This window comes from Podarcis pityusensis (assembly GCF_964106645.2).
Source record: "Podarcis pityusensis genome assembly, chromosome: 3".
NCBI lineage: Eukaryota > Metazoa > Chordata > Lepidosauria > Squamata > Lacertidae > Podarcis > Podarcis pityusensis.
The window spans coordinates 15,976,182-15,986,594 of NC_138026.1; the positions used below are offsets into that span (position 1 = coordinate 15,976,182).

The 10,413-nt window shown below is 41.9% G+C and overlaps 1 protein-coding gene across 2 annotated transcripts; it reads left to right on the top strand.

Annotated features, from left to right (window-relative positions):
- The first annotated feature begins 709 nt into the window (after nt 1-709).
- SNRPB2 (small nuclear ribonucleoprotein polypeptide B2) lies at nt 710-8,630 on the top strand. 2 transcript variants are annotated; one of them, XM_080999375.1, is made up of 8 exons: nt 710-924; nt 2,196-2,311; nt 2,429-2,515; nt 3,035-3,207; nt 4,923-5,060; nt 6,025-6,075; nt 6,797-6,885; nt 8,152-8,630. In XM_080999375.1, exons 3-8 carry the CDS (start codon nt 2,452-2,454, stop codon nt 8,309-8,311), a joined length of 675 nt encoding a protein of 224 aa, XP_080855501.1. In that variant the 5' UTR covers nt 710-924; nt 2,196-2,311; nt 2,429-2,451; the 3' UTR covers nt 8,312-8,630. The 2 variants fall into 2 exon arrangements, with proteins under 2 accessions (XP_080855501.1, XP_080855500.1); XM_080999374.1 differs by lacking the exon at nt 2,196-2,311 and having other exon boundaries at nt 711-924.
- The last annotated feature ends 1,783 nt before the right edge of the window (nt 8,631-10,413 follow it).

The window sequence follows — 10,413 nt, forward strand, 5'->3', positions numbered from 1 at the left end:
TCAGTACCATCGATAGTGGCGCCTGCCCTGTGGAACACCCTCCCAGCAGATGTCAAGGCAGAAAGCAACCATCTGACTTTTAAAAGGCAACTGAAGGCAGCCCTGTTTAGGGAAGTTTTTAATGTCTGATGCTGTATTGTTTTTATTATTCGGTTGGAAGCTGCCCAAAGTGGCTGGGGAAACCCAGCCAGATGGGCGGGGTATAAATAATAATAATAATAATAATAATAATATCATTTTCCATGTGCAAGGAATTATTTCTAAAAGGAAGTGCTTTGCCTCTTTAAATCTGCATGGTAGCAGTTCAGAGGGGCTCTCTGCACGTGCTCAGAGGCACCTTTCTTACCAAAAAAAACACCCCAAGACGTAGCAGCAGTAAAAAACACCCAAGTGAACCACACGTGTCTGCATCGCTGTATCAGCTGCGCTCGCAAAGTGGAAATGAACCAATCGATAGCCGAAGAACTCGTCGTGAATCGGCCGTCCGGGCATTGATTGAGCGGCTTCGAGCGGAGAAGGCAAATTCTATAGAGGGGGATGGCTAGAGCGTCTCCAACTTCCTTTTTAACAGCGCTTCGCGGCCTAGGATGGAACTTCCCAATACTTTACCATAGACACGAGGCGGCGCAGAGCGGCCCTACAACGGAGCCCGTACGGACCAACGTCCAATGACGAGTTTCCGGTTGTTGGGGAAGTTCAAGCTGCATGCGCTACAGGTTTTCTTACCCCCCATCCCCGCTCACCTCTCTGGAAAAAACGTTCCCCCTTCAGTGGCGGTTGCCCGCTATAAGGGAAAGCTTCACCGAGGGCCCAGAGGGAAGAGCGGAAGTGCACCTCACCGCTGGCCGGAAACGGAAGGGAAGGAAGGAAGGAGGCATGTCGGGTGGTGGCGCGCTGGAGGAGGCGGTTTGAGGCATTGAGACGGTACAGGCAGAGCGAAAGAGGGGGGCGCTTTCCGTGGGTTTTTAGGGGCGGGACCATCGGGCTCTTTAATCTCCTCATACAAGGGACCCCACAGGGCCATCTAGTCCAACCCGCTGCAATGCAGGAATCTCGGCTAGGCCATAGGTGGCCGACCCGGCCTCTGCTTAGAAACCTCCAAGGGAGGTTTTGTGCGAGAAGCACAAAAGGGGGTGGCAGTGGGGTGTCCCCTACTTGCATCCACCCACATACATGCTCTTCCCACGCCTTCCCCCCCCCATCTACTTGGCTCCTCTTCGTAATATTATCCAGCTCCAAGGGAGAGGGAGGTCCCGCTTCAGCTTTGGGCTCAGTGTTTTCGGGGGGTGGGGGTGGAAGAGAGGTAAATAGGGCGACTTAGTGAAATTTTACAAGGTATCCACACACACACACACGTGTACATACCCTTCTCGCCGAGCCTAGTCGGTGTAGCCAAATCCTGCCCTTGTAGCCTCCTAAAGCATCATTATTATTTATTGAATTTATATACAGTGGTACCTCAGGCTACATACGCTTCAGGTTACAGACTCCACTAACCCAGAAATAGTGCTTCAGGTTAAGAACTTTGCTTCAGGATGAGAACAAAAATTGTGCTCCGGCGGCGCTGCAGCAGCAGGAGGCCCCATTAGCTAAAGTGGTGCTTTAGGTTAAGAACAGTTTCAGGTTAAGTACGGACCTCTGGAACGAATTAAGTACTTAACCCGAGGTACCACTGTACCGCCCTATACCCAGACATCTCAGGGCAGTTCACAGCAAAGATCAACATAAAAACCACAATATATATAATTAAAATAAAAACAACAACCCAATAACACGCGAAAGCAGTGCCCCAGCCCAATTTTCTTTTACCCCCTTGCTGGTATTTTATTTTATGCAGAGGGAGCTAGGCCAGGAAGGATTTGGTATCTGAGCTAAAAACTCGTGTGGGCGCACATGCTGCCAATAAAAATAAAGTTATGTACAAGCTTTTGAGGAGCAGCTGCAGCCAGTTAATGCATGTTTGTTTTGTTAACTTTCCATCCTGCCTTTCCACCAAATGGTGCTCAATTTGGCTACCAGAAGTAATGTAAATTAGTAGGATACAATTTGTGGTGCTTTTGCCAACCCTGTAAACTAGGATAGTGTTGAGTAGAAATAGCTAGCGTTGTCCACTAATTCTTTTTAAAATTAAATGTTGTAGTCTGATAAGTCAGCTATGATCTTTAATTTTAAATATGCTGTATTTTGTTGTACAGAGCCCTCATCATTTAGTGGCTATAGTGTTGGGACTTGGACTGAGGAGACCTGTCTTCCAAAACCTGCTCAGCCACAAAGCTGGCTGGGTAGGCTTGGGCCAGTCACTACATCTCAGGTACACCTGTCTCACATTGTGATTGCAAGGATAAAATCAGATAATGTAAGCTGCTTTCAGGGGTTTTGTTTTTATAGAAAGTACGCTAAATAAATTCTTGGTTTTGTTTTTTTCCAGGTCAGCTTGACAGAAATTAAAAGATGGATATCCGACCAAACCACACACTGTATATCAATAATGTTAATGACAAAATTAAAAAGGAAGGTATGAAAATAAATTATTCCTTATTCTGAATGCTTAGTCAAGAAACAGAAAGTTTTTGTAGGAAGTATGCTGCTTCATGCCATCTCTTCACCACCATGAGATAGGATTGGTCTTTGGTAAATTTTTGTAACTCAGCTTTTCTGAAGAATATTGATAATACACAGAGAGGGGGGAAGAGCATTCAAATATAAATGATTTGTTAGTCATTTTCTCCAGAGTGGTAAATTGTTATCGATATCTTGAAATACCTAATGATGGCACAGAAATTTCCCATGAAGGGAATTGGCTGGGAGCAGTTAACATTTCAGCAAACAATGGGTAAGAGGTGATGATTGAAAGTATCATATGTCTGGCATGTTGCATTGTCAGACATTTCTGATTTTAGAGTGAGAAACTTGGCTGGCTTCACTGCCCAAGTCATGTGCTGTCTCTTGGAGTGATTGCCGTAACCTTGAAGATGCTGTGGTGTCTTAGAAGCAGATACAAGTTTAAGTCTCCTTTTCTTCCTTCCCTTAACAGAACTGAAAAGATCTCTGTATGCACTGTTTTCTCAGTTTGGCCACGTAGTGGACATTGTGGCACTAAAGACGATGAAGATGAGAGGACAGGCCTTTGTTATATTTAAAGAACTTGGCTCCTCCACCAATGCCCTGAGACAATTGCAAGGCTTTCCATTTTATGGTAAACCAATGGTGAGCTTTATATTTTACTGCAAAACATAAGAGAACAATGTGGCTGGGGATCTTGTGGTTTCTCTGCCTAGAGCAATAGGTAGTATATTTAAAGCGTTTGGTCTGTTCACTAGGCTCTTCAAACACTAAAGGGAGGAATTCAGCACCCCACTATGCTGATCATTCTCTCAGGGCAAGTGATTTGGCTTGTCAGATGGGATGTTCCTCTCTCTTTCGCCTCTCTGCACTGTTCCTGAGCCTATTTAAGGGGGCGGAGAGAGGGGAAGCTGCATTGCACAAGTGTACGTCCTTCTTCAGGGCTTCTGCTGGCAGGACTCTCGTACCTACGGGACCCTCGTACCTGCAGGACCGCCTCTCCTGATATGCCCCACGGAGGACCTTATGGCCCGCAAATAATATTTTGGAGGTCCTGAGCCTCAATGTGATTACACTGGCCTCGACCAGGGCCAAGGCCTTTTTGGCCGTGGCCCCAGCCTGGTGGAACACTTTGTCACAAGAGACCAGGGCCCTGCGGGATTTGACATCTTTCCACAGGGCCTGCAAGACGGAGCTGTTCCGCCAGGCCTTTGGTTGGGGTTCAGTCTGACTCCCCCTCCCCTTTCATAAGAACTTGCATGAAAGTGGCCTCCCAATTTTTCTCACAAGCCCATATAAGTTCAGCACAAACAGTGAGCATTTAAGGTCCCCAATCCTAATTTGCGGGTTGCCATCTGATTGGATATTATTCTGATCCTGATCTGATTTTAGGGTGTATTTTAATTGATTTTTTGATTTTATGTTAATGTGTTATACATCTGGTGTTAGCCGCTCTGAGCCCCGTTTTGGCCGGGGAGGGCGGGGTATAAATAACAAGCTATGATGATGATGATGATGAAATTCTATCCTGTCAGTTCATAACAAGGCCCTTCATTGGAAACTCGCCATACCAACTATAGGCAAACAAATAATTTTAAGCTTTCTCTTGGGAGAAACCTGTTGTCTTTCCAGTGCAGATCAGATCAATGCTACAATTCTAAAAGCACTTACTAGGGAGTAAAATCAGTAAGACTTCTAAGTAAGCATGTTCAGGTTTCTTCTGTAAATAAGTTTCAGTTCCTCGTTATAAGACCGCTAATTTAATGTAACTGTCAAAAGCTCTCTTTTGATTAAAATATAGCCAGTGAAGTGTGTTAGGAACACCTTGATCAACTCATTCGAAATATATTTATGGATAGCTTCTAATCAACTTTGGAAAATGTCCAAGAATTGAACAGAAGTAAATGTCTTAAGGGGACTGTTCTAAAAACATGGCTAAAGACCTGAATCTTCTGTAAGAAAATCCTATTTTTTAGTGTGTATTTTTAAAATCTTTATGCATTCCACGTTGATACAAATTCATTGTGAAAACCAAGTATTTTGTGGCTGTTCTTCCCTACCCTGGACAATATATAATGTTTTCTTTGGAGATGCACCTTGTTTCTGGCTAGGGTGGCATGTAATGGCATGGTGGTGCCATGTCTGGCAGTGTGCCCAACAGGCTTGCAGCACTGTATGTAACTCATTCTCTGGGTTGGACTCCAGGTGCCAATACATGACACTGCCTTAGCTTTTCAATCAGTTCATTAGCTGGATACTCTGTGACCTTCAACCCACTCCCCTTTATTCCTTGTCTGTTCCAAAATATCAGGCTCAAATTCACAGCTTTGATGCTTAATGCAGCATTCTAATTTCAACAGCGCATCCAGTATGCAAAAACAGATTCCGATGTGATTTCTAAAATGCGTGGTACGTTTGCTGATAAAGAGAAGAGGAAAGAGAAGAAGAAGATCAAGTCCTTGGAACAGTCTGCTAATGCTGCAAAGAAGCCAAATCAGGTAAGTGAGTTTGTCCAGATCTCATTGCCGTTGGTCAAAGAATAAGCCTCTTTCTTTAACATTTGCCTATAACATTAACAAATGGTAGGGTACATGTGTTGGGAGACATGTAGAACAGAACTATGCGTTATGTAAGCTGAGTTAAGCCTCGGTTTCAAAACAATACACGTAAAAACCAACAGTTGCTTAACCTGAGAGTAAGATCAGCTGGACTTGCTTCTGAGGAAACAGAAATATGATTGTGAAATTGAGCCTGACAGTTGTTGGTTTTTTTACTAGCTTTATGCGGCTAGCAGTTAACAAAAAATGTACTTTTCCCTAGCAAAATGACTGATCCCCTTTGAGCTAAGAATATTTTACCTACCAGGTGATATTGCTGCCACATGTAGAATAAAAAATCTCCCAGATTTGTTCTGCTTGGGTATCATGGGCGCTGTTATTGTGAGAAGAAAATTATTTGAGGAATCCAGGACTTTTGTTTACTTTGCAGAGCTGTTTGGATTTGTTTGTCTTTGAGCATTTTATATTTCCTTCCGGCTATCCTGTCCATCTTTTTTTTTTTTTTGCAAAAAAACAAAACTGTGGAGTTGTTGGGAGGGAATAGGAGGGCAAAGTCACTTGTATATGCTGGTGAATAAGGGGGCAGCTGTGTGTGTGTGTGTGTGTGTGTGTGTGTGTGTGTGTGTTTGCTACTAGCAACTTTTGGCAAAACCACAAGTGGCAAGCCTCCCTCGTCCAGTAAAGCGAGATGTGCGCTGCAATCCCAGAGTCATCTGTGACTGGACTTAACAGTCAGGGGTCCCTTTACCTTTAACTCTTAAAAACATAAGCCCATGTAAGTATTTTTTTCTATTTAAAAAATGAGCCTCTAGCAACTCTGTAGGGTAAATTATAATATACGTGGATTTTTAATACTGACTTGAAGCATAATTTAAAAACAAAAAATCTTTTTATTTCTCAATAGGGAGCAAACCAGAATTCAGCAAATTCCCAAGCAAACTCGCAGAATCAACAGGTAATCCTTAACATCCTTTGCACTGGAAGTACACCAATTTCAGATCACCACGTTGGTCTTTTTAGAGCTATATATTTTGTATACAGATACATGCATTTTGGAAGCAACATGCTTTATTCATATATGACCAGCTTCTGTAAATGATTAATTAGCAGTCGGTAAGTGTTATCCGCTAGTATTTGCTTAGAGGGACTATAAATATATAACTGTACCTCCATTTATTGTTGTAGAAAAAGCAAACAGTGTCCAAAATCTGTAATTTAATCCTATCATTCTAATTGTGCCAAGTCCTTATTAGGATAACAGAGATGATAGCACACCACAAACTGAATACTTGGTATGTGAGGGTTTTGTTTTTAAAGGTACTACTGGGCTGACAGCTGTTGAATGCCTGAAGTGCCAACTACCTGGACCTTTTGCAGGAGAGATGTTGTGGAGTATACTATCTAGCCGTATTCTTAACTGAAAATGCTCAGAATAGCTGCCTGATTGTATTAGACTCCTTAGCTAACCTTAAAACCTGTGAAGTGCAGAAACAAACAAACAACTTGAAGCTGTTTATGTCCACCCCAATTCTCTTCTTATGTCAAATGAAGAATTGGCAGCTTCTTGGGTTAACGTCAATGAGTTATGCCAAAATAGCTACTGTTAACATTTATAAATATTAAAGCAAATGTGGTTTTGGCGTACCATAGCACATTATTTGCTGCTTCCTTTACAGGTGCCTGATAATCCACCGAACTATATACTTTTCCTCAACAACTTGCCAGAAGAGACCAATGAAATGATGTTGTCAATGCTGTTCAATCAGTAAGTTCATCTAGATACATAGATATATATAGTTCTATAATCCTTTATACCTGCATTTGAGACTCAGCAAAATTAGTGGGAATTTTTGTAGTAAACTGCACAGGATTGGGCTCTTAAGAGTTTCATCTTCTGTAGAAACTTTCAAGAACCCAGTGGTGAGATACTTGGTCTTCTAACCTTCTGTCATTTGCAATAGATTCCACCATTTGAACTCAAAGAATGATGTCTGTTTCTATGCAACTATGTTTTTGCAGTTTGGATGGGCTGAGATAATGGAGCCTTCAGTGCAGGCTGTGGAGGGCTATAGAGATCCAAGACTCTTTAGAAACACACCTCCTTCTTTCAAGCTGCCATTTATATGCACTCATAGAACAAAAATTCATTGTTATTGTCAGATGTGACTTAAGAATTTGCCTCTTTGGTTATGTTCAAGCTGAATGAATTCAGTTTTTTGGCCTCTGGTGGCAAAGACATTTCAAATAACAAAGAAGTGGCTGTTTATGCAACTTTCTCCTTCCTAAACATTTCATGCTGCCTCTTGGATTAGCTGCTGATTTAAATTTACATTTATGAGTAAGAAAGGCAGAACAGTCAATGGATTTCTAAAAATAAAACTGGGATGCTGGTAATGAGCCATGTTTTTGAGGGACAAGGAAAGACAATATCAAACATGGATTTTAACCTGTCTTGGATTTAGTGCAGGATGTCTGTGTTTATAGTCTGACTCGACATAAGTTTTAGAAACAGTAGCCATGCAAACTGTGAAATACGTTGCAATTAAGGTATAGAAATATTTGGCAAAACATAAATACCCATACATTGTATACTTGGGTAAGTGTACATCATGTGACTTCTAAGTTAGTCATTGTAGTAAATTATGCTTTGTCAAAGCTGGATAGAGATTGTGTTGAATTAGCTCTGTAGGAGAAGGTTTGGAAACAGAAGAACAAATCCATTCTGGGAATCGTATTTGTTGAATGGAAATTAACTGAAAAATAGTTTGGCACAAAGTGGCCTTCATAAAATGAAAAACATTGTCTGAAGTCTGTAATGCCTGCATTTCAGCTGCTCTGTTTTTCCATTGTGTTACAAGTATGTTCCTGGCATCTTTGGTATGTTTTACTTGGCAAATTCAGCCTATGGCTTTCAGCTTTATTTTCAACGGTGAATTTCAATTTTATAAACTTTTTTTGGTTGAAGAATAAGAACAGCCTGTAACCTGCAATATCAAAGCATGTCATCTTGTTTAAATTTTTATCTCTTAAGGTTCCCTGGTTTCAAAGAAGTGCGCCTGGTGCCCGGGAGACACGACATCGCATTTGTGGAGTTTGAAAATGATGGGCAGGCTGGAGCTGCTCGCGATGCCCTCCAAGGATTTAAAATTACCCCTTCGCATGCAATGAAAATCACTTATGCCAAGAAGTGATGGAAGGAAACTAGGATCCCTGAAGGACTTGCTCAGTTTGGTTTTTCTTTCCCCCTACATGCTGTAGGGTAATTTGGATTGACTGAAGTGTGGTTCCTTGAATTTAAGGAAAACATCTGGTATGGCATTGTTGGGAGTTAGTCAGTACAAGTATGTAAGGATTCTAAACACATTCAAGGAATGCCAGCTGAAAAGCTGGAAGCTGTAAAATTTGGTTGTTGTACATAAGTCCGTTTTGTATACTGTGACTAGAGGGGCTCCTTCACAGTAAAGTTACCTGTTCAGAAATAAAGGTGCATTTTCTCTCTTGAAACAGTAATCTAAGGTGTACTTGTGTTTCATCAAAAGCAATAGTTTTTAGGGACTGGAAGTGTACTTGGAAATGCTAATGATTTGAAATACATGTTCATTCCATGAGAAGTTCTTTTGCTACCCCAAAACCTGCTCTGGAGGGCTGGGGGAACCCTAAAAACAGATTTGGGAGGAGGGGCACAAGGGAGGAGAGTGAGGCGGTGCTCCCTTGTGCCAGTGGGATATCTTCCTTAGATACAACTCCAGATGTCCTGGTGAAGATACAGATAACTGAGAGGCTGTTCTATATTTTGAAAGAGTTGTCAACAATCTTGGATGAGCTGCTTGTGAAAATAAAACTGTCAGGGATGGGATCTGTCTAGAGTAGACAATGCAATATAGATTATTTGGAAAGATGTATTGGATAAATACAGTCGTACCTTGGAAGTCGAACGGAATCTGTTCCAGAAGTCCGTTCAACTTCCAAAACGTTCAGAAACCAAATAGCAGCTTCTGATTGGCTGCAGGAAGCGCCTGTAGCCAATTGGAAGCTGTGGAAGCCCCGTCGGACATTAGGTTTCCAAAAGAACATTCGCAAACTGGAACAATCACTTCTGGGTTTGTGGCGTTCGGGAATCAAAACGTCCGAGTTCCAGGGCGTTCAACAACCAAGGTATGACTGCATCCAAAATTGAACTGGTACTTTACCATAAAGATGTAAATAAGGAAATACATTCATAAGTAGTCACTGACTTCAGTAGTCTTAGCATCACTATTGAGGGGGGGGTATCTCCCAGGTGATTTGCAGGTGTCCATATGTATACAGTGTCCACCTGAAATATGCAGTAGGTATCACTAAGCCCCTGCAGTAATAGGGAGCTGCTATCCAGACGTTTTCCCAGAATCTGAATAAGCCACACGGTGAGCTGAATGTGAGCATGGTAGTTTCATTTTAAATGAACCCATTATCTGCAGAATGTATTATAAGAAGTCTACATAGCAGGAGGGTGTCTAAAACGGGTTTGAATGCTGAACTCCCTACTCAATAATATGGTCACTGAAATATTGATTCCAATGAATTCAGTGCTATTGATGCTCCGAAGCATTGTGCTTGTATTCTCTGCTTGATGTGTTCTTGGATACCCAGCTTTTAATTTAGAGTGACCATGGGTGGTTGGGGTCAGTGACACTTTAGACTTACTAAGCACATCTGGTTCTTAGCCTTGAATATAGTTAAATAACTTGTGCTGAATGGGTGTTGGTCATCACCAGCTCCCCTAAATTCAGGGAAGGGCTGCTTTTCTGTTCTGCCACCTACTTCTTAGCCAAGTCCACCTGCGACCCCAGATGTCCCTGGGAAGCCCTTTGTACGATATATATTGCCAAGGACCAGAAGAGTTTGCCATAAACAGATAAAGAAATAATCAGATATCTGTATCCCACTCTTCTACGTTTGTAATCTGAGCAGATGACAACACAAAACACACTTGAACCAAACAAATAGAAGGCAGCAATTCATGACATGCAGATTTAAACATTAAAACCTATAGAAAGAAGATGCACTTTCAGATACTGTTGAAAGGAGACTGGAGAGGAGGCTTGATGCAACACAACTGGAAGGGTCTTCCGGAACCATTCAATATATTACACCTTTTTGCAGATTCATCATGAACTGATACGGGGGCCAAACTTTGCTGAAAAGTGAGGTATGAAACTTTCTGGAAAGGATTTTGATTCATTTTGTTTTCATAATTCATACACCACTGAATGTCTCGGTTTCTAAGCAGAGGTGGCTCTTGCTTGTAAGAAAA

What these genes read in the sequence shown, in the direction of transcription:
- SNRPB2 (XM_080999375.1), top strand. Translation starts at nt 2,452, where the DNA reads ATGGATATCCGACCAAACCACACACTGTATATCAATAATGTTAATGAC. An exon ending in TGACAAAATTAAAAAGGAAG is followed by an intron (nt 2,516 to 3,034) that starts GTATGAAAATAA and finishes TTCCCTTAACAG; the next exon opens with AACTGAAAAGATCTCTGTAT. An exon ending in CTGCAAAGAAGCCAAATCAG is followed by an intron (nt 5,061 to 6,024) that starts GTAAGTGAGTTT and finishes ATTTCTCAATAG; the next exon opens with GGAGCAAACCAGAATTCAGC.